We start from the raw sequence: 24,835 nt of genomic DNA on the forward strand, positions 1-24,835 counted from the left end.
CACCGCTGTACTTAGGAAAGCTTCAATCAGCAAGATATCTTGAGTAAACAGTATTTACTTCATACTGGATAAACATGAGATACAATTCAGTGTCACACAGTCCGTGCACTGAAGACAACACATTCATGAATAAAAGCAAAACCGAAAGTAAAAAAACAACCAACCACTGAGAGCTTCCCTCCCCACATTACAGCAAGTATATGACTTTACACACTATCGCCATCTGCTGTCTGGTTAGTATAAAGTCCTCCTTTCACTTATAATAAGTCCCAATATGTTGCATATGCCAACAGGTGTGACTGCCGCACAGATATCGCATGTACTGGGTGAAAGTGGCTGCAGGAGCAAAATCTGACAGCATGGAGGAATTGTTAAAACAACTCATGCAGGCTAATCTTCAGCACCAACAGATATGGCAGCAACAAAACCAGCAGCATAGAGAGTAGCAGCAGCGCCAAGAACAGCAGTACCGTGAGCATTAGCAGATACAGCAGAAGACAAGTAAAATCCTTATGCAACAAGTTCAACAGCAGCAGAGGCAGATGGAACTCCTAGCGGGAGACGTCCGCAGCAGAGAGACCACTCCAACCCCAAATCTAGGTGACGACATGAGGAAGAAGAACATTACAAAAGATGACCCCAGGTGATGACATCGAGGCGTTCCTGGCAGAGCTGGAAAAATTGCCTCCAGAGCTGTAGACTGAGGGTCTGGCACCATATCTAATGGGGGAACCACATGACTTGTTGCAGGACGCAAAAGAGTACGTCAAGTTAAAGGCTGAGATCTTGGCACGCTTAGGAGTGACTGACTGTCAGGGCGCAACGGGTGCACGGGCGTATTACAGTGACAAGCCTAGCCAATCCCAAAAGTTTGATCTCCTTCATCTGGTCCAAAAATGGACGCAACCTGAATCCTCCTTCCCAGCACAGATGGTGGAGAAGGTTATCATGGACATGTTAATGCACTCCTTACCAAGACAGGTGCAATCCTGGGTTGCCAAGGGAGATCCCCATAATGCCGGCGACCTAGTGAGCTTGGTGGAGAGGTACCAGGCAAGCGAGAGGTCCTTGGGGAAGCAAGGTTTGTAGCATCCCCATACTGGGGTTCCCAAAGTGGGACTGACACCCAAAAGAGGGGAGATAGAGCCACACCTGGGGGGCGTCCGAGAGCACCGCAGTTAGTCCCGGGATCACACATGCGAGAAATACGGCTGAGTCTCGCATGTTAATACCCGGCATTGCCGCCGTCACTCAGGAGCGGAGCATGCGACTGCATGTATTTCTCGCATGTGCTATCCTGGCCTTAGTGGTCAAGGTCCCTTCCCACAATGTAATTTGTTGGAAGTGTCATACCCCTTAGCCACCCTTTGTCCCATGACCACCGAACCAATGGACTGCAGCACAGGATGGCGCTGCTCGTATTTTGCATATCCAGCCTGCAGTGCTCTTCCCCAAATGGGAGCTGGGCCGCAGGCATGCCCTGTGACAGGAAACGGGGTAATAGTGGCTGGTCTGCAAGACTCAGGAAGTTTGGTAACCCTAGTGAGGGCCTCAATTCCACATCAGCAGATTCCTGGAAAGAGGGTGGGCATCCGCTGTGTCCATGGTGACGCAAAGGACTACCCCGTGGCCCAGCTGGTAATAAACACAAACTGTGGCACCGAGACCCATGAAATCGGAGTGGTCAAATACCTATTGCACCCTACTAAAATAGGGCGAGACTTTATGTTATTTTGGGACTTGTGGGGAAAAGGGAAGATGTCTGGTTGCCCAGACGACAGTCAAGTTGCTGCCGAAGAAACCTTGAGGCTGGTTGCGGATTACAAGTTTCCCTTTTGTGTGCTTGTTGGCAATGAAGATGAGGCATCATCCACTGAGGCCAGCGTCTATGAGCTGGAGGTGTCCAGGGGAACCTTTGGAACCCCCAACTCAGGGATTAAAACTCTAAAAGGGGCATTAACAATGTAACAGTACTTAATCGGGTAGCCCAACAGCCGGGGCTGACACTCGATGCCCACATTTTGCCATGAATGGGGAGGTGATATATCACATCACCAAGCTGATAAGGGAGGTAATTGAGCAGTAACTGGTGCCAGAGTCATACAGACGAAGAGTCTTAGACATGGCTCATACACATGTGTTAGGTGGTCACTTGGACGTAGAGAATCCAGGAACGGATCCTTCAGAGGTTTTACTGGCCCAGTTGTCACTGTGATATTGTGAACTGCTGTAGGTACTGTCCCACCTGCCAGCTAACTTCCCCAGTGGCCCATTTTTGTAGCCCCTTGGTGACGTTGCCCATTATTGAGGTTCAGATTGATCTCATAGCCATGGATCTAGTGGGACCCCTGGTCAAGTCCGCCAGAGGGCATCAGTATATCCTGGTGATACTGGACTATGCTACACAATACCCAGAGGCCATTCCACTACATAACTCCTCTGCCAAGGGTATCGCCTGAGAGTTGGTCCAGGTCTTCTCTAGAACAGGGTTGCTAAAAGAGATCTTGACAGACCAAGGAACCCCATTTATGTCAGAGGTGATGATGGAGTTGAGCAAAACCCTGCAAATCACACAACTCCAAACCTCAGTCTATCATCCAAAGATGGATGGCTTGGTAGAGAGGTTCAACAAAACCTTGAAGGCCATGTTGAAGAAGGTTGTGGAGAAGGACGGCCGGGACAGGGACTGTCTACTACCATACCTTCTATTCTAAATCAGAAAAGTCCTGCAGGCCTCTGTGGGGTTCTCCCCGTTTGAACTGCTGTATGGGCGACACTCACGTGGAGCCCTGGACATAGCAAAAGAGATGTGGGAGGCGGAGTGTACACCCTACCGTAGTGTGATTGAGTATGTGGCCCAGATGTAAGAGAGGATTGCTAAGGTGATGCCCCTCATGAGACAACACCTCCTCAAAGCACATGAGCCGCAGTTGAGGATCTACAATAGGTCGGCAAATGTGAGACAGTTCTACCCCGGGAATCGGGTACTGGTGATGGTGCCTATGGTGGAGCCAAATTCCTGGCCAAGTGGCAGGGTCCCTATAAGATAGTGGAGAGGTCAACTACAAAATCCATCAACCGGGGAAGTGGAAGTCTTACCATGTGTACCACTTGAACCTAATCAAACAGTGGCAGGACAGAGAACCTGAAGAAACTCCTTGTCTGCTGGCCCAGTCCAAGGTCAGTGCAGAGGATGTCAAGGTGGCAGATCCCTTATCCCACTCACAGAAGCAGCAGTGCCTGGAGTTGCTGCAGCAGAACAGAGATCTGTTCTCAGAACTCCCGGGATATGCAAAGATTATAGAGCATGAGGTTTTGACGGAGCCTCATGTCCGGGTCAACGTAAAACCATATCGGATTACTGAAGCTTGTCGAGAGGCAATCTCGAAGGAGGTAAAGTGGATGCTTAGCTTGGGAGTCGAGTCCAAAAGTGGCTGGTCCAGTCCAGTAGTCCTGGTGCCGAAGCCAGATAGGGAATGGTGGTTTTGCAATGACTATTGGAAGCTGAATGGAGTCTCTAAGTGCAATGTTTACCCAATGCCCCGGGTAGATGAACTGATTAAGAGGCTAGGGCTGGCTCGGTACATTACTACCCTTGACCTCACAAAAGGGTATTGGCAAATCCCTATGTCCCAAGATGCCAAGGAGAAGACTGCCTTTTCAATGCCAAATGGGTGCTTCCATTACATCAGGATGTAGTTTGGGCTACAAGGCACTCTAGCTACATTCCAGAGAGCCAAGGACCGGATTCTGGCCCCCCACAAAAGGTACGCGGCAGCCTAACTGGACGACATTGTAATCTTCAGCCAGGATTGGGGGAGCCATCTGAGCAAGGTGCAGGCAGTACTGGATGCTCTACAGAAGGCGGTGTGCCTTAAGAATGGAGGAAGCGAGATACTTGGGCTATGTTGTAGGCAGGGGCAAAATAAAGCCCCAGATACATAAAGCTGAGGTGATCCAGGGCTGGCCACAATCCCTCTCAAAGAAGCAGGTCAGGGCATTCCTGGGCATTGTGGGCTATTACCGCCGGTTTATACCAAACTTCGCCTTGGTAGCTACCTCTCTGACAGAACTCCTTAAACGGACAAAGTCATCTATGGCTAAGTGGTCTCCAGAAGCTGAGACGGCCTTCCAGGAACTGAAGCTGGCCCTCTGCAAACAGCCGATGCTGGTAGCACCCGATTTCTCTAAGGAGTTCATGGTCCAGACGGACGCGTCAGATGTCGTGCTGGGCACGGTCTTGTCTCAAGAGGTGAATGGGTAAAAGCACCCCATGATGTATCTTAGCCAAAAGTTGTCATCCTGTGAGAAAAACTATTCTATAGTGGAGAAGGAAAGTTGGACTCTCTAAGGTACTACTTCTTGGGCAGTAAGTTCAGACTGGTGTCAGACCATGCCCCACTGAAGTGGATGAGGGAGAAAAAAGGGAATAATGCCCTAATGACCAGGTGGTGTGGTTCCTAGCACTTCAGGATTTTAACTTGGACGTTCCAATATGACAAAGATCCAAACCACAAGATCAAGTCGACCTGTCATTGACTATAGCAGAACAAACTGAAGGTTCTGGAGTGACCATCTCAGTCTCCTGACCTCAATATCATTGAGCCACTCTGGGGATATCTCAAGCGCAGTTCATACTAGACAGCCCAGGAATTTACGGGAACTGGAGTTTTTTTTGCCAAAAAGACTGGGCAATTTTACCATCTGAGAAAATAAAGAACCTCATCCACAACTACCACAAAAGACTTCAAGCTGTCATTGATACTAGAGGGGGCAATACACGGTATTAAGAAATGAGGTATGTGAACTTTTGATCAGGGTCATTTGGATGTTTTGAGTTGTCATTATGATGTCAAAAAGAGAAAACACAGTAGTTTGACAATAAATGGCTTCACCCAACCATTAGCCATGAGTCTAGAAAAAGTTTTGGTGTTATCATTCAGATTCTCTGAAAAAAAGCAAAGAAGGCAAAAATTCTGCCGGGGTATGTAAACTTTTGAGCACAACTGTATATCACACACAGCATCGCGATATATAGCACACACAGATTACAGATAAATATTACACAGCATCCCGATATATACCGTATATACTCAAGTATAAGCCGAGATTTTCATCCCATTTTTTTGGGCTGAAAGTCCCCCTCTCGGCTTATACTCGAGTCATATACCGGGAGGTCGGCAGGGGAGGTGGAGCGGGGGCTGTGTAATTATACTTACCTTCTCCCGACGCGGTCCCTGCACGTCCCTGGCTTCCCCGGCGCTGCATCTTCTTCCTGTACTGAGTGATCACATGGCACCGCTCATTACAGAAATGAATATGCGGCTCCACCTCCCATAGGGGTGGAGCCGCATATTCATTGCTGTAAATGAGCGGTAACTGTGACCGCTCAATACAGGAAGAAGATGCAGCGCTGGGAGAAGCCGGGACTGCAGGGACCGCGCCGGAGCAGGTAAGTATACGGGGAGGGGAACGCTGCGCGATATTTACCTGCTCCTCGCTCCGGTGCGGCTCCCGTCTGCAGCGTCCTCTAGCAGTGACGCTCAGTTTAGAGGGCGCGGTGACGTAGTCAGTGCGCGCCCTCTGCTGAGCGTCAGTGCTCGAGACGGAGCCGCACGAGGAGCAGGTAAATATTGAAAGCGTCGGCGTCCTGAGCGAAGAGAGGTGAGTATGTGATTTTTTTTATTGCAGCAGCATTATATATGGCACAGCTTTCTATGAAGCATCCATGGTGCAATAATGAACGGTGCAGAGCATTCTATATGACACAGCTTTCTATGGAGCATCTATGGGGCCATAATGAACGGTGCAGAGCATTCTATATGGCACATCTTTATATGGAGCATCTATGGGGCCATAATCAACGGTGCAGAGCATTATATATGGCACAGATTTCTATGGAGCATCAATGGATGGTGCAGAGCATTATATATGGGGCACAGCTTTCTATGGAGCATCTATGGGGCCATAATGAACGGTGCAGAGCATTATATATGGCACATCTTTATATGGAGCCTCTATGGGGCCATAATGAACGGTGCAGAGCATTCTATATGGGGCACAGCTTTCTATGGAGCCTCTATGGGGCCATAATCAACGGTGCAGAGCATTATATACAGCACAGCTTTATATGGAGCATCTATGGGGCCATTATGAACAGTGCATGCAGAGCATTATATGTGGCACAGCTTTATATGGAGCATCTTATGGGGCCATAATGAACGGTACTGTATAACACACCCTGATATATATCACACAGCATCCCAATATATACAGTTAGGTCCATATATATTTGGACAAAGACAACATTTTTCTAATTTTGGTTATAGACATTACCACAATGAATTTTAAACAAAACAATTCAGATGCAGTTGAAGTTCAGACTTTCAGCTTTCATTTGAGGGTATCCACATTAAAATTGGATGAAGGATTTAGGAGTTTCAGCTCCTTAACATGTGCCACCCTGTTTTTAAAAGGACCAAAAGTAATTGGACAGATTCAATAATTGTAAATAAAATGTTCATTTCTAGTACTTGGTTGAAAACCCTTTGTATCTTGAGCTCATGGACATCACCAGATGCTGTGTTTCCTCCTTTTTGATGCTCTGCCAGGCCTTCACTGCGGTGGTTTTCAGTTGTTGTTTGTTTGCGGGCCTTTCTGTCTGAAGTTTAGTCTTTACCAAGTAAAATGCATGCTCAATTGGGTTGAGATCAGGTGACTGACTTGGCCATTCAAGAATATTCCACTTCTTTGCTTTAATAAACTCCTGGGTTGCTTTGGCTTTATGTTTTGGGTCATTGTCCATCTCTAGTATTAAACAACGACCTATCCGTTTGGCTGCATTTGGCTGGATCTGAGCACACAGTATGTCTCTGAATACCTCAGAATTCATTCAGCTGCTTCTGTCCTGTGTCACATCATCAATAAACACTAGTGACCCAGTGCCACTGGCAGCAATGCATGCCCAAGCCATCACACTGCCTCCGCCGGGTTCTACAGATGAAGTGGTATGCTTTGGATCATGAGCTGTACCACGCCTTCACCATACTTTTCTCTTTCCATCATTCTGGTAGAGGTTGATCTTGGTTTCATCTGTCCAATGAATGTTCTTCCAGAACTGTGCTGGATTTTTTAGATGTTTTTTAGCAAAGTCCAGTCTAGCCTTTTTATTCTTGATGCTTATGAGTGGTTTGCACCGTGCAGTGAACCCTCTGTATTTACTTTCATGCAGTCTTCTCTTTATGGTAGATTTGGATATTGAAACGCCGACCTCCTGGAGAGTGTTGGTCACTTGGTTGGCTGTTGTGAAGGGGTTTCTATTCACCATGGAGATTATTCTGCGATCATCCACCACTGTTGTCTTCCGTGGGCGCTCAGGTCTTTTTGCATTTATCAGTACACCAGTGCTTTCTTTCTTTCTCAGGATGTACCAAACTGTAGATTTTGCCACTCCTAATATTGTAGCAATTTCTCGGATGTTTTTTTTCTGTTTTCGCAGCTTAAGGATGGCTTGTTTCCCCTGCATGGAGAGCTCCTTTGACCGCATGTTTACTTAACAGCAAAACCTTCCAAATGCAAGCACCACACCTCAAATCAACTACAGGCCTTTTATCTGCTTAATTGAGAATGACATAACGAAGAGATTGCCCACACCTGTCCATGAAATAGCCTTGGAGTCAATTGTCCAATTACTTTTGGTCCCTTTAAAAACAGAGTGGCACATGTTAAGGAGCTGAAACTCCTAAATCCTTCATCAAATTTTAACGTGGATACCCTCAAATGAAAGCTGAAAGTCTGACCTTCAACTGCATCTGAATTGTTTTGTTTAAAATTCATTGTGGTAATGTCTGTAACCAAAATGAGAAAAATGTTGTCTCTGTCCAAATATATATGGACCTAACTGTATCACACAGCATCCTGATATATATCACCACAGCAGCCCGGTATATATCACACAGCATCCCAATATATATGACACACAGCAACCCGATATATATCACACACAGCATTCCGAAATATATCACACACAACATCCCGATATATATATCACACAGCATCCCGATATATATCACACACAGCATCCCGATATATATCACACACACAACATCCTGATATATATCACACAGCATCCCGATATATATCACACAGCATCCTGAAGTATATCACACACAGCATCCCGATATATATCACACACAGCATCCCGATATATATCACACACAGCATCCAGATATATATCACACACACAACATCCTGATATATATCACACAGAATCCCAATATATATCACACAGCATCCTGAAGTATATCACACACAGCATCCCGATATATATCACACACAGCATCCCGATATATATCACACACAACATCCCAATATATATCACACACAACATCCCGATATATATCACACACAGCATCCCGATATATATCACACACAACATCCCGATATATATCACACACAGCATCCTGATGTATATCACACACAGAATCTCGATATTTCACACACAGCATCCCGATATATATCACACACAGCATCCCGATATATATCACACACACAACATCCTGATATATATCACACAGCATCCCGATATATATCACACAGAATCCCAATATATGTCACACAGCATCCTGAAATATATCACACTGCATCCTGATATATATCACACAGCATCCCGATATATATCACACACAGCATCCTGATGTATATCACACACAGCATCCCGATATATATCACACACAGCATCCCGATATATATCACACACAACATCCCGATATATATCACACACAGCATCCTGATGTATATCACACACAGAATCTCGATATTTCACACACAGCATCCCGATATATATCACACACAGCATCCCGATATATATCACACACACAACATCCTGATATATATCACACAGCATCCCGATATATATCACACAGAATCCCAATATATATCACACAGCATCCTGAAATATATCACACTGCATCCTGATATATATCACACAGCATCCCGATATATATCACACACAGCATCCTGATGTATATCACACACAGCATCCCGATATATATCACACACAGCATCCCGATATATATCACACACAACATCCCAATATATATCACACACAACATCCCGATATATCACACACAGCATCCCGATATATATCACACACAACATCCCGATATATATCACACACAGCATCCTGATGTATATCACACACAACATCCCGATATATATCACACAGCATCCTGATATATATCACACACAGCATCCAGATATATATCACACACAGGATCCCAATAGATATCACACACAGCATCCCACAATAATGCATAACATTACCTCAATTTCCTCAGTAAAAGCAAATAAAAAGACAAACCTATTTGGTATTGCCGCAACTGCAAAATTCTGAAAGTTCAAAATATGGAATTCAAACAATAGTTCAGCCCACAAAACACAAGCCCTCACACAGCTTCATCACTCATATATTTGGATAACCATGATCATACTGATCTGGAGAATCATTTAATTTTTCCTGTAGCTCAGTCCTTGATATGTACAGTCATGGCCAAAAGTTTTGAGAATGAGACAAATATTAATTTTTCCAAAGTCTACTGCTTCATTTTTTCTAATGGCAATTTGCATATACTCCTGAATGTCAGAGTGATCAGCTTAACAGCAATTACTGTACTTGCAAAGTCAATATTTGCCCAGGAAATGAACTTTAACCCCCAAAACACATTTCAACATCATTGCAGTCCTGCCTTAAAAGGAGCAGCTAACATCGTTTTAGTGATTGATCCATTAACACAGGTGTGGGTGTTGATGAGGACAGGGTTGGCGATCAGTCATGATTAAGTAAGAATGACAACACTGGACACTTTAAAAGGAGGCTGGTGCTTGGTATCATTGTTTCTCTTCAGTTAACCATGGTTATCTCTAAAGAAACACGTGCAGCCATCATTGCACTGCACAAAAATGGCCTAACAGGGAAGAGTATCGCAGCTACAAAGATTGCACCTCAGTCAACAATCTATCGCATCATCAAGAACTTCAAGGAGAGAGCTTCCATTGTTGTCAAAAAGGCTGCGGGATCGGACTACCAGCAGTGCCGAGCTTGCTCAGGAATGGCAGCAGGCTGGTGTGAGTGCTTCTGCACGCACTGTGAGGCGGAGACTCTTTGAGCAAGGCCTGGTTTCAAGTAGGGCAGCAAAGAAGCCACTTCTCTCCAGAAAAAACATCAGGGACCGACTGATATTCTGCAAAAGGTACAGGTAGTGGACTGCTGAGGACTGGGGCAAAGTCATTTTCTCTGATGAATCCCATTTTCGATTGTTTGGGACATCTGGAAAACAGCTTATTCAGAGAAGAAGAGGTGAGCGATACCACCAGTCTTGCCTCATGCCAAATGTAAAGCATCCTGAAACCATTCATGTGTGGGGTTGCTTCTCAGCCAAGGGAATCAGCTCACTCACAGTCTTGCCTAAAAACACAGCCATGAATAAAGAATGGTACCAGAATGTGGTCCAAGAGCAACTTCTCCCAACCGTCCAAGAGCAGTTTGGCGCCCAACAATGCCTTTTCCAGCATGATGGAGCACCTTGCCATAAAGAACAGGTGATAACTAAATGGCTCATGGAACAAAACATAGAGATTTTGGGTCCATGGCCTGGAAACTCCCCAGATCTTAATCCCATTCAGAACTTGTGGTCAATCATCAAGAGACGGGTGGACACAAACAAAAAACAACAAATTCTGGCAAAATGCAAGCATTGATTATGCAACAATGGACTGCTATCAATCAGGATTTGGTCCAGAAGTTGATTGATAACATGCCAGGGAGAATTGCAGAGGTCTTGAAGAAGAAGGGTCAACACTGCAAATATTGACTTGCTGCATTAACTCATTCTAACTGTCAATATAACCTATTGGTACTCATAATATGATTGCAATTATATTTCTGTATGTGATATAAACATCAGACAAACACTAATAAAAACCAGAGGGCAGCAGATCATGTGAAAATATAATTTTGGTGTCATTATCAAAACTTTTGGCCATGACTGTAAAGTGAATGGAGTCATTCAAAACTACAACATCCCACAAATCACACCAAGTTCCCATACGGCTATGTGGATAGAGAAACACAAAAAAACAGCTCTTTATCAAAGGGGGAAGGAAGAATGAAATCGCAAAAATAAAAATTGTTCAAAGCTTAAAGGAGAAGTGGGTATAACTGATCATTTCTACAGGATGCATGTGACTGCCATTTTTTTTCTGCCAGTGGAGGTTTATAGATGAGATCCTGCGATCGTTCTCTGGACTCGGCAGAGGTAATGGATGGAGCTGTGTACTACTGGTGCACAAACCTTGGAAGACTCATTGTAGAGGGCAGTGGGCCCTAATCTAATACCTCTATCATCTTGTTTTTGTGACTTGCGCTTGGAATCTGGGTTGGATCTTCCAAGATTGAAGATTGATTTCCATTTCTTGGCCTTCAAAGAACCTTTCCTCCTGTGGGCGATACCATGGTTACATTAATCTCCCTCTGTAGTTTGGGGTTATGACACTGAAGTGTGAGTTACCCAGATAGAGTTACACCTTTAGGCCGGGATCACACACAGTGATATACGGCCGAGTCTCGCTAGTTGAAACCAAGCTCTGGCACCGGCACTCCAGAGCGGAGCGTGCGGCCGCATAGCAATACATGGAGCCGCACGCTCCGCTCCGGAGTACTGGTGCCAGAGCTTGGTTTTAACCTGCGAGACCTGGCTGTATCTCGCTGTAGTGTGACTCCGGCCTTATAGTTGCCAGCCACCCCAAAGCCTAAATCATTATAATAATGTAGAAAATACTTCATCGTGGAACCTTCCCAGGAGCACAAGGTGACATGACAGCAAAGACTTACTTGTGGTCTGAGAACTCGATGATCGTGTGGTAAGGGCGAATCTGTGGTGGACCATCGCCATGGTGTAGCATGTTGGGTAGATTGTAGGACAGCGAGCGATAATAATCCTCCGGAACACAGCTTGGCCAGTTCATTATGTCAGCATTACTACCTTCATTCTCTTTTCCTGGTGGAATAACACCATATGGACATCAGAAAACATTGAAGGCTTCTGGGGTTTGGCCCGCTGGGCATTTGCTAGTATTAACTGACTTATTTTCAGTATCTGAAGCACTTATTGTGAGGGGCACATGGAAGCGTGACAGTGGTGGAGACCAAAAATACCATAACTTATCTGAATATTGGATGGTGCAGTTTTTGACCAACACTTTCACATGACCAAAAAGATCATCTTCCATCCAGAAAGTACATATCTATGTGAAGTCCTGGGAAAATTGTGAAGTATGGGAGGCTTAAGGAGAAGGCTTTTTCTGTGAAATGAATTCATACCATTATTTGTGCAGTCTCTGAACAGCTGCTCCACATGGGTTAGAATGAATTCGACCACAATGGACTGGACCCTGACTTCCATAAATGCGGCTGTGCCATTAAAGCCTGAGGACTCGATATCTTTGGACCTATAAATGATATTATAAACCATTAGGGGGATCATGCCAATGGATTTGAGTCATAACAGGGCTTTGGTTTGTGACATACTGTAAAATTAAAGATTTTTTATCAGGTTAGACTTTAGAGTCATCTTGAGACCATGAATCTTGTGATGCCTCAATCATCATCGGTCTGCTGGCGGAAACGGGCAGCAGCCCACATTGGACACCAAGCATGAACATCCTGGGTAGGTATAATGAAAACCACCACCTAACGATCAAGGTAATCCTTCAGATTGTGATTTAATTGATTTTGTCTATAATACTAGATACTACAGTGGACAACAGTGTAAGGAAAGCTCACAAGAGCCGGGGGATACAGATATTCCCCCTCCGTCACCAATATGTGACGGAGCTTACACAGTTGCAGCTCTCTGGTGCCCCTTTACCCTCAGGTCAGTCAGGGAATTGCAACTAGGATATGTAGTTGCTGGAGAGGCTGCCCTGTCACGTCCTGGTTATCGGAGCACTCTGCAGTGAGAGCGGTATATATAATATATATATATATATATATATATATATATATATATATATATATATAATTAGCTATTGAACCCGTTCTACGCCCGGGTGGTGAGCATTTATATTGGTATATGGTCTCCATCCTGGTATGTGCTGCTCCATCCTGCGTCCCCATTCTGACATGTGCTGCTCCCATCCTGCGTCCCCAACCTGTCATGTGCTGCTCCCATCCTGCGCCCCGGTTCCGTCATGTGCTGCTCCCATCCTGCGCCACCGTTCTGTCATGTGCTGCTCCCCCGTTCTGTCATGTGCTGCTCCCATCCTGCGCCACCGTTCTGTCATGTGCTGCTCCCATCCTGCGCCCCTGTTCTGTCATGTACTGCTGCCATCTTGCACCCCCGTTCTGTCATGTGCTGCTGCCATCCTGCACCCCCATTCTGTCATGTGCTGTTCCCATCCTGCGCCCCCGTCCTGTCATGTGCTGTTCCCATCCTGCGCCCCCGTTCTGTCATGTGCTGCTCCCATCCTGCGCCCCCGTTCTGTCATGTGCTGCTCCCATCCTGCGCCTCCATCCTGTCATGTGCTGCTCCCATCCTGCGCACCGATTCTGTCATGTGCTGCTCCCATCCTGCGCCCCCGTTCTGTCATGTGCTGCTCCCATCCTGCGCCCCCGTTCTGTCATGTGCTGCTTCTATCTTGCACCCCCGTTCTGTCATGTGCTGCTGCCATCCTGCACCCCCGTTCTGTCATGTGCTGCCCTATTCTGTCATGTGCTGCTCCCATCCTGCGCCAAGGTTCTTTAATTTGCTGCTCCCATCCAAATGCCCCATACGCTGCTCCATAATATATGCCCCAAATCAGGTGGCGCAAGTAACAAATTGCTGTGGCATGAGGCTGTGGCACTTCATGCCACAGCCTCATGCCACAGCAATTTGTTACTTGCGCCACCTGATTCCTTTCCGCCGCCATTTTCTTGGTCCTCCTGCTGGCGGAATCGGCGCCTGCGCAGTCCGCGCTTTCCGGCGCCATTTTCTTGAAGACACACTGCAGGGCGCAGGCGCCGATTCCGGCAGAAGGACAAAGGAATCAGGCGGCGTAAGTAACAAATTGCTGTGGCATGAAGTGCCACAGCTTCATGCCATGGCAATTTGTTACTTACGCCATTCCTTTCCGCCCATTTTCTTCGTCCTCCTGCTGCCGGTATCGGTGCCTGCGCAGTCCGCGCCTGCAGTGTGTCTTCAAGAAAATGGCGCCGGAAAGCACGGACTGCACAGGCGCCGATTCCGGCAGCAGGAGGATGAAGAAAATGGGCGGGGCGGAAAGGAATGGCGTAAGTAACAAATTGCTGTGGCATGAAGTGCCACAGCATAATCAGGGCGCAAATATGTGCACGGTGTCCCCGTGCTCCCGACCCCTGCTCCCGGCAGTTTGCGCCTTCCAGCGCCATTTCTTTTTCCTGACACTCTATAATGTAACGCTAGGAGCGTCGCGCCTGCGCAGTCTATAAAGGCTTCGGACAGAGTGACGCTCCCAGCGTTATATTATAGAATATATATATATATATATATCACCAGTCCCTGGCCGGGAATATATATAAACCTCCAGTCCGTCACAGCCAGGATCCCCCAGTAACACCAGAATGGTATGCTGCCACCAGTTCCTCGTTGATTATAAGCCCGGTCCATTATCAAGCTTATATCGGGTCAGAAACCAACCCTAGGTAGCGTATAAGTACTAGCCGGATTTACAGACGTGGGAAATCAGGTTTCCAGATAAAAGCAGCCCAAAACGTATTGATATTTTAATTGCCAAAAGGCACATTAGATAATACAAATATATACAGAGTAATATACAGGTATTGTAGCCAGAAGTACAGAAAAAATAAGGGCACAGGTCCGGGATTGCAGTTAGCTGTATGTGTCACATGACATTACCATTTCTTATAACTTGGGGATGAAGGGAAGCTCTCGAATCCACAGGCACCTTCTAAGTTTCTGGTCAATCTCCATGCGTGATGTGATGCGGCTTCCATGGCAGAACAATGACAAAGGCTAAAGGTGTGTGGCTAGCTTTTAACCCCTAGCTCGCCACCGCTCCTCTGGGTTGGACTGAATTCTCTTAGCATTAGGGTTAACCATCATCCACACCTATAACAATTCATATATGTGATAATGTGGTATCCCACAAAGTAGCCATTTCCATGGGATACCAGATGTATAGTTTGCTCCAAGCAAATGCTGTTATTTGTGTGTAAACTGTATGTTGTAACATATTGTGAGGCTTGCTGACAGGAAGCACTCAATAGTTTAATCATCCCTCTCCAGGGCTCTCCAACTGTCTGATATACACCCGACATCGTGATTAACTATTTCTCACTGTTACATTTTTTATATGTTTATTGGGGACTTTGTGTATATGTATAATTGGAGAGGAGGAAGAGGCTTATGGTGACAGAAAGCTGGGTCTCTTTGAGGCAAATTATAGACCCCAGGATCACAACCCCCTGCCGTTTACCACATGATGTTGCTGCAATAATAACCCTATGGCTCTAGGTTTCTAATGTGTTAGCCTACCTGAGCAGGTTAGGAGCCCAGACGATGGCCAGGTTTCGTGCATGCATGTTGGTCTGAGAGCTGTAGGAGGCCATTCTGACTAAATGTTTCATGAGATATTCCAGGGTCCTAGAAGAAATCACCATAAATACAGTTAATTACAGATCGAGGATACAGCCTGCACATGGTTAATATTTTACAACACTAGTAAACATGAAATCTACTGCAAGATTGATCTAATTATAGCTGATGGATGAGACTCAACTTCTATTGTGGGAAAACAGACCAGTGTAATTTACATTAAAGCATCTCCCGTGGTCTCCACCCTAGAGTAAAATGCAATGATCATTTTCAGAGAAGAAGAGAACTAGAGCTCTAGCGCCACCTATTGGAGGAAGTAATCCTAAGTCAAGGGCAGCTTTATAAAAAGCCTTTCCACAAGAAACCAAACCAGACACTCCCTTCCCAGACATTTGTGTTTCAGGGTGTTTGTTCCTCTTTAGGCTGCCATCACACTAGCAGTATTTGGTCAGTATTTTACATCAGTATTTGTAAGCCAAACCCAGGAGTTCATAGCACACATCCGGGATCATCGCACCCCACGCATAGGGCCCTGTGCTATATCTTGCGGCGGCGCAGCGTCGCCGCAAGATATACGGACATGCTGCGATCTTAAAAGACGCGCCGCATGTCCGTAGTCATGAAATCCCCTCCACTATGCTGTAACATCTGGACGCTGCGTGTTTGACGCTGCGTCTCTATGCAGCATCAAACACACAGCGTTTCCTGCACGTGGACACACAGCCTTAGGCCGGCTTCACACTCAGCGTATGAAAATACGGTCCGTATATTACGGCCGTAATACGCTGAAATGTCCCGAAAATAGTGGTCCGTAGCTCCTCCGTAGGCAGGGTGTGTCAGCGTTTTTTGCGCATGGCATCCTCCGTATGTAATCCGTATGGCATCCGTACTGCGTGGTTTTCTCGCAGGCTTGCAAAACCAACATACCGCTATAGAAGTGATCCATGTGTCCCAAAAAGAAAAAATATATATATATACTGTCTATATATATATATATATATATATATATATATATATATATATATATGTCAGTGAGACACATATATGTATATATATTAATATTTTTTCCAGCGCTATACAGCTTGAAAGCCGGTAATTCAATTACCGGCTTTTTCCTTCTCCTTCCTAAAACCCGACATGATTTGAGACATGGTTTACATACAGTAAACCATGTCTTCTCTCCATTTTTTTTGCAGATTCCACACTACTAATGTCAGTAGAGTGTATCTGCAAAATTTGGCCGTTCTAGCTCTTAAAATAAAGGGTTAAATGGCGGAAAAAATTGGCGTGGGCTCCCGCGCAATTTTCTCCGCCAGAGTAGTAAAGCCAGTGACTGAGGGCAGATATTAATAGCCTGGAGAGGGTCCATGGTTATTGGCCCCCCCCGGCTAAAAATATCTGCCCCCAGCCACCCCAGAAAAGGCACATCTGGAAGATGCGCCTATTCTGGCACTTGGCCACTCTCTTCCCATTCCCGTGTAGCGGTGGGATATGGGGTAATGAAGGGTTAATGCCACCTTGCTATTGTAAGGTGACATTAAGCCTAATTAATAATGGAGAGGCGTCAATTATGACACCTATCCATTATTAATCCAATTGTAGTAAAGGGTTAAATAAAACACAAACACATTATTTAAAATTATTTTAATGAAATAAAAACAATGGTTGTTTGAGTATTTTATTCTACGCCCAATCCAGTCACTGAAGACCCTCGTTCTGTGAAAGAAATAACATAATAAACCAACAATATACTTACCCTCCGCAGATCTGTAACGTCCAACGATGTAAATCCTTCTGAAGGGGTTAAAACATTTTGCAGCAAGGAGCTTTGCTAATGCAATGCTACTCCTCGCTGCAAAACCCCGGGGAATGAGTCTAAATATAGATCAATGAGCTATATTTAGCTTCATTTGCGGTGAGGCGCCCTCTGCTGGATGTTCATAGATCGTGGGAAATTACCTAGAAAGCCTGGGAGCTTTCTAGGTAATTTCCCACGATCTATGAACATCCAGCAGAGGGCGCCTCACCGCAAATGAAGCTAAATATAGCTCATTGATCTATATTTAGACTCATTCCCCGGGGTTTTGCAGCGAGGAGCAGCCTGCATTAGCAAAGCTCCTTGCTGCAAAATGTTTTAACCCCTTCAGAAGGATTTACATCGTTGGACGTTACAGATCTGCGGAGGGTAAGTATATTGTTGGTTTATTATGTTATTTCTTTCACAGAACGAGGGTCTTCAGTGACTGGATTGGGCGTAGAATAAAATACTCAAACAACCATTGTTTTTATTTCATTAAAATAATTTTAAATAATGTGTTTGTGTTTTATTTAACCCTTTACTACAATTGGATTAATAATGGATAGGTGTCATAATTGACGCCTCTCCATTATTAATTAGGCTTAATGTCACCTTACAATAGCAAGGTGGCATTAACCCTTCATTACCCCATATCCCACCGCTACACGGGAATGGGAAGAGAGTGGCCAAGTGCCAGAATAGGCGCATCTTCCAGATGTGCCTTTTCTGGGGTGGCTGGGGGCAGATATTTTTAGCCAGGGGGGGGGCCAATAACCATGGACCCTCTCCAGGCTATTAATATCTGCCCTCAGTCACTGGCTTTACTACTCTGGCGGAGAAAATTGCGCGGGAGCCCACGCCAATTTTTTCCGCCATTTAACCCTTTATTTTAAGAGCTAGAACGGCCAAATTTTGCAGATACACTCTACTGACATTAGTAGTGTGGAATCTGCAAAAAAAATGGAGAGAAGACATGGTTTACTGTATGTAAACCATGTCTCAAATCATGTCGGGTTTTAGGAAGGAGAAGGAAAAAGCCGGTAATTGAATTACCGGCTTTCAAGCTGTATAGCGCTGGAATAAATATTAATATATATACATATATGTGTCTACTGACATATATATATATATATACCTATTCTATGTGTACACATTTATTCTACCTATTCTACTGTAAGCTGTCAGTGTGATTTTACTGTACACCGCACTGAATTGCTGGCTTTTCTCTCTAACAGCGCTGCGTATTTCTCGCAAGTCACACTGCTTGTCCGTGTGTAATCCGTAATTTTCACGCTTCCATAGACTTTCATTGGCGTATTTCTTGCGCAGTACGGTGACAAACGCAGCATGCTGCGATTTTGTACGGCCGTAGAAAGCCGTATAATACTGATCAGTAAAATACGGCAGATAGGAGCAGAGGCATAGAGAATAATTGTGCCGTATTTTTTGCGAGTTTTACGGACGTAGTTTCTGCGCTCTTACGTCCGTAAAACTCGCAAGTGTGAAGCCGGCCTTATAGGCCCTGCACTGCTCCACTGAGAACCTAAATATGCAAATTTCCTCTTCAGAGTGGAAGATGACAACATTCAGCAAGGTGCCTGATTGACTGCTGAACTATGCTGCTCCTATGTGCTATCCACACTCCTGCAACCAGGTGCCTGATTGCCCCATTTATTTTTGCATATTCCACACTACTAATGTTAGTAGTGTGTATGTGCAAAATTTGGGCGCTCTAGTTATTAAATTAAAGGGTTAAATCGCTGAAAAAATTGGGGTGGGCTCCTGTACAATTTTCTCCGCCAGAGTAGTAAAGCCAGTGACTGAGGGCAGATATTAATAGCCTGGAGAGGGTCCACGGTTATTGGCCCCCCCTGGCTAAAAACATCTGCCCCCAGCCACCCCAGAAAAGGCACATCTGGAAGATGCGCCTAATCTGGCACTTGGCCACTCTCTTCCCATTCCCGTGTAGCGGTGGGATATGGGGTAATGAAGGGTTAATGTCACCTTGCTATTGTAAGGTGACATTAAGCCAAATTAATAATGGAGAGGCGTCAATTATGACACCTATCCATTATTAATCCAATAGCATGAAATGGTTAAAAAAATACACAAACACATTATTACAAAGTATTTTAATGAAATAAATACACAGGTTGTTGTAATGTTTTATTATTCATCCCTCTGCTGGATGTCCTCATATGAACTCGAGCCTGGGAACTTTTTAGAATGAAAATAGCCTTTGAAACATCGGCCTTTCTATTATATATCTATGGATATATCTATCTATAGATATATTTATAGATAGATATATCTATAGATACATATATGTATCTATCCATATATCTGGCTGCTTTCACACATCAGGTTTTTGCCGTCAGGCACAATCCGGCGAGTTTTTTTCCATTTTTTTCCACCGGATCCGCTTTTTCCACTGGATCCATTTTTTCCACCGGATCTGTTTTTTCCGCAGGATCCGATTTTTTTTTTTCCACCGGATCCGTTTTTTCCACCGGATCCACTTTTTCCACTGGATCCATTTTTTCCACCAGATTCATTTTTTTCCGCAGGATCTGTTTTTTTTCCACCGGATCCTTTTTTCCACTGCATCCGTTTTTTCCACCGGATCCAATTTTTTCACCGGATCCGCTTTTTTTCCGCAGGATCCATTTTTTTCCGTGGATCTGTTTTTTTTTCTGACAGATCCGCTTTTTTCCGCAGGATCCGATTTTTTTCACCAGATCTGTTTTTTTCCCCGAATCCGTTTTTTGCAAAAACAGCATCAAAAAAAGCATAAAAAACCACACCAAAAACCTGCATCAAAAACTGCATCAAAAACCGCATCAAAAACCACACCAAAAACCTGCATCAAAAACTGCATCAAAAAAGCATAAAAAACCACACCAAAAACCTGCATCAAAACCTGCATCAAAAACTGCACCAAAAACAGCATCAAAAACCGCATAAAAAAAGCATAATGGTATGTGCACACACTGCGGATCCACAGCGTTTCTGCAGCTGCGGATCCGCAGCAGTTTCCCATGCATTTACAGTATCATGTAAAGCAATGGGAAATGAAATCCGTAGTGCACATGCTGCGGGAAAAAACGTGCGGAAACGCAGCGGTTTATTTTCCGCAGCATGTCAATTCTTTCTGCGGATTCCGCTGCGGGTTTGCCCCTGCTCCAATAGAAGTCTGCAGGTGAAAACCCGCAGAGTAAACCGCAAAAGAAACCGTGGTAAATCCGCAGTAAAAACCGCAGCGGTTTTTCACTGCGGATTTAGCAAATCCTATGCGGAAAATTCCGCAATGGAATCCGCAGCGTATGCACTTAGCCTAAAAAAAACACCAAAAACCTGCATCAAAAACTGCACCAAAAACTGCATCAAAACTGCACCAAAAATCGCATCAAAAGCCGCATCAAAAACTGCATCAAAACTGCACCATTTTTTGATGCAGGTTTTGGTGCAGTTTTTGGTGGTTTTTTAATGCTGTTTTTAATGCAGTTTTTGGTGCGTTTTTGATGCAGGATTTTGGTGCGGTTTTTGATGCAGGTTTTGATGCAGTTTTTGGTACAGTTTTTTAAGGCCATGTTCACACTTTGCGGCGTCCCTCTGCGGGTTCTCCCGCAGCGGATTTGATAAATCTGCAGGGCAAAACCGCTGTGGTTCTCCCTGCAGATTTATCGCGGTTTGTTCCGCGGTTTCCGCTGCGGGTTTCCGCCTATACTATTGATGCTGCATATGCAGCAATATGCAGCATCAATAGTAATGTTAAAAATAATAAAAATTGGTTATACTCACCCTCTGATGTCCGGATCTCCTCGGCGCTGCACCCGGCGGTCCGGTTCCAAAGATGCTATGCGAGAAGGACCCTTCGTGACGTCACGGTCATGTGACCGCGACGTCACCGCAGGTCCTGTTCGCACAGCAACTCTGACCGGACGGCCGCGGGCAGTGCTGAGAGGTGAGTATAACATGATTTTTTATTTCTATTCTTTTTTTTTACCCCAAATATGGTTCCCAGGGCCTGGAGGAGAGTCTCCTCTCCTCCACCCCGTGTAGGAACCGCACATTAGCCACTTACTTCCCGCAACGTGTGCACAGCCCCATGCGGGAAGTAAGCGGATCAATGCATTCCTATGGGTGCAGAATCGCAGCGATTCTGCACAAAGAAGTGACATGCTGCGGGTTTTAAACCGCTGCGTTTCTGCGCGGTTTTTCCCGCAGCATGTGCACAGCGGTTTGCGGTTTCCATAGGGTTTACATGTAAATGGAAACGCTATGGAAACTGCTGCGGACCCGCAGAATCAAAATCGCGGCAGTTCCGCGGTAAAAACCGCAAAGTGTGAACCCAGCCTAAGCGGTTTTTGATGCAGTTTTTGGTGCAGGTTTTGATGCAGTTTTTGATGCGGTTTTTGAAGGAGTTTTTGGAAATAAATAAATAAACGGAAAATGTGCATGATTTGAATCAAAACATGCATGAAAAAATGGATTCAGAGGCCGGATTCATCATTTCACATCTCAGTTTCATCCGTTTTTTGCTGGATCCGTCGCTGTGCATTTTTTCGCCAGACAGAAAAAACATTCCTCTGTATGTGTTTTTCATCCGGCGGAAACAGCTTTTTTGATGGATCCGGCAAAAAACGGATGAAACGTGGCGCCATCAGGCGCAATCTGGCGCTAATACAACTCTATGAGAAAAAACGGATCCGACAGAAAAAAACATCCTGCAAATGTGCTTGCAGGATGCATTTTTTACCCATAGACTTGTATTATCGTGCAACGAATCCATCGTGTTTTGGTGGACCGTCGACACAAGAAAACATTCAAGTGAGCGCTTCTTTCATCCGTCGCGGCCGCCAATTTTTTCACTGGATCCGCTTTTTTCTGCAGGATCCGTTTTTTCCACCGGATCCGTTTTTTCCACCAGATCTGTTTTTTTTCCACCGGATCCGTTTTTTCCACAGGATCCATTTTTTCCAAAAAGAAAGAAAGGAATGTCCAGCTTCACCGAGTCCGTAAAAAAAGAGTTTTCTTTATTCACAAACTTTAAACATGGAAGATACAGACTTCAGCACAACCATATGGGTAAGAATCTCAACGCGTTTCTGGAGACTAAGCTCCCTTAACCCCTTCATGACCTTGGGATTTTTCATTTTTCCGTGTTCGTTTTTCACTCCCCTCCTTCCCAGAGCCATAACTTTTTTATTTTTCCGTCAATTTGGCCATGTTAGGGCTTATTTTTTGCGGGACGAGTTGTACTTTTGAATGACATCATTGGTTTTAGCATGTCGTGTACTAGAAAACGGGAAAAAAATTCCAAGTGCGGTGAAATTGCAAAAAAGTGCAATCCCATACTTGTTTTTTGTTTGGCTTTTTTGCTAGGTTCACTAAATTCTAAAACTGACCTGCCATTATGATTCTCCAGGTCAGTACGAGTTCATAGACTCCTAACATGACTAGGTTATTTTTTATCTAAGTGGTGAAAAAAAATTCCATCTTTGCTAAAAAAAAAAATAAAAAAAAATTGCGCCATTTGCCGATACTCGTAGAGTCTCCATTTTTCGTGATCTGGGGTTATTTTTTGCGTGCCGAGATGACGTTTTTAATGATAGCATTTTGGTGCTGATACGTTCTTTTGATCGCCCGTTATTGCATTTTAATGCAATGTCGCGGCGACCTAAAAAACGTAATTCTGGCGTTTCGAATTTTTTTCTCGCTACGCCGTTTAGCGATCAGGTTAATGCTTTTTTTTAATTGATAGATCGGGCGATTCTGAGCGCGGCGATACCAAATATGTGTAGATTAGATTTTTTTTAATTGATTTATTTTGATTGGGGCGAAAGGGGGGTGATTTAAACTTTTATATTTTTTTATTTTTTTCACATTTTTTTTTAACTATTTTTTTTCACTTTTGCCATGCTTAAATAGCCTCCATGGGAGGCTAGAAGCAGGCACAACGCGATCGCCTCTGCTACATAGCAGCGATCTGCTGTTCGCTGCTATGTAGCAGAATTGCAGGTGTGCTGTGAGCGCCGACCACAGGGTGGCGCTCACAGCCACCGGCAATCAGTAACCATAGAGGTCTCTAGGACCTCTATGGTTACCATCCTGATGCATCGCCGACCCCCGATCATGTGACGGGGGTCGGCGATTACGTCATTTCCGGCCGCCCGGCCGGAAGCGGTAGTTAAATGCCACTGTCTGCGTTTGACAGCGGCATTTAACTAGTTAATAGGTGCGGGCAGATCGCGATTCTGCCCGCGCCTATTACGGGCACATGTCAGCTGTTCAAAACAGCTGACATGTCCCGGCTTTGATGCGGGCTCACCGCGGAGCCCTGCATCAAAGCAGGGGATCTGACCTCGGACGTACTATCCCGTCCGAGGTCAGAAAGGGGTTAATCATGATCCATTTTTTCCGCCGGATCCGTTTTTTTCAAAAACAGCATAAAAAAGCATCAAAAACCACACCAAAATCATGCATCAAAAACTGCACCAAAAACTGCATCAAACACCACCAAAAATCGCATCAAAAACTGCATGAAAACTACACCATTTTTTGCTGCAGGTTTTGCTGCAGTTTTTGGTGCAGTTTTTTGGTGCTGGTTTTTGGTGCGGTTTTTGATGCAGTTTTTGGTGCAGTTTTGATGCAGTTTTTGCAGTTTTTGGTGCGGTATTTGATGCGGTTTTTGATGCAGTTTTTGGAAATAAATAAATAGATAAACGGAAAATGTGCATGATTTGAATCGAAACATGCATGAAAAAACGGATTCAGAGGCCGGATTCATCATTTCACATCTCAGTTTCAGCCGTTTTTTGCCGGATCCGTCGCTGTGCGTTTTTTCGATGGACAGAAAAAACGTTCCTCTGTATGTGTTTTCCGTCCGGCGGAAACAGCTTTTTTGACGGATCCGGCAAAAAACGGATGAAACGTGTGGCCATCAGGCGCTATCTGGCACTAATACAACTCTATGAGAAAAAAACGGATCCGAGAGAAAAAAACATCCTGCAAATGTGCTTGCAGGATGCATTTTTTACCCATAGACTTGTATTATCGTGCAACGAATCCATCGTGTTTTGGTGGACCGTCGACACGAGAAAACATTCAAGTGAGCGCTTTTTTCATCCGTCGCGGCCGCCAATTTTTTCACTGGATCCGCTTTTTTCTGCAGGATCCATTTTTTTGCCACCGGATCCGTTTTTTTTTCCGCCGGATCTGTTTTTTCCACCAGATCCGTTTTTTTTTCCCACCAGATCTGTTTTTTTTCCGCCGGATCCGTTTCTTCCACCGGATCCGTTTTTTTCCACAGGATCCATTTTTTCCAAAAAGAAAGAAAGGAATGTCCAGCTTCACCGAGTCCGTAAAAAAAGTTTTCTTTATTCACAAACTTTAAACATGGAGG

The 24,835-nt window shown here is 44.8% G+C and overlaps 1 protein-coding gene across 1 annotated transcript in view; it reads right to left on the minus strand.

The window, feature by feature from the left end:
• The window catches only part of ARHGAP30 (Rho GTPase activating protein 30), a 203,005-nt gene that overhangs the window by 61,403 nt on the left and 116,767 nt on the right, over positions 1-24,835 (minus strand). The window contains exons 5-8 of the mRNA XM_069726268.1: positions 15,573-15,680; positions 12,380-12,507; positions 11,891-12,056; positions 11,396-11,496 (exon numbers count right to left, since the gene is read on the minus strand). Of these exons, the coding sequence (XP_069582369.1) occupies positions 11,396-11,496; positions 11,891-12,056; positions 12,380-12,507; positions 15,573-15,680 (503 nt within the window). The remainder of the gene's footprint in view (positions 1-11,395; positions 11,497-11,890; positions 12,057-12,379; positions 12,508-15,572; positions 15,681-24,835) is intronic.

The sequence above is a fragment of the Ranitomeya imitator genome, chromosome 1 (genome assembly GCF_032444005.1).
Source record: "Ranitomeya imitator isolate aRanImi1 chromosome 1, aRanImi1.pri, whole genome shotgun sequence".
In the NCBI taxonomy this organism is placed as follows: Eukaryota; Metazoa; Chordata; class Amphibia; order Anura; family Dendrobatidae; genus Ranitomeya; species Ranitomeya imitator.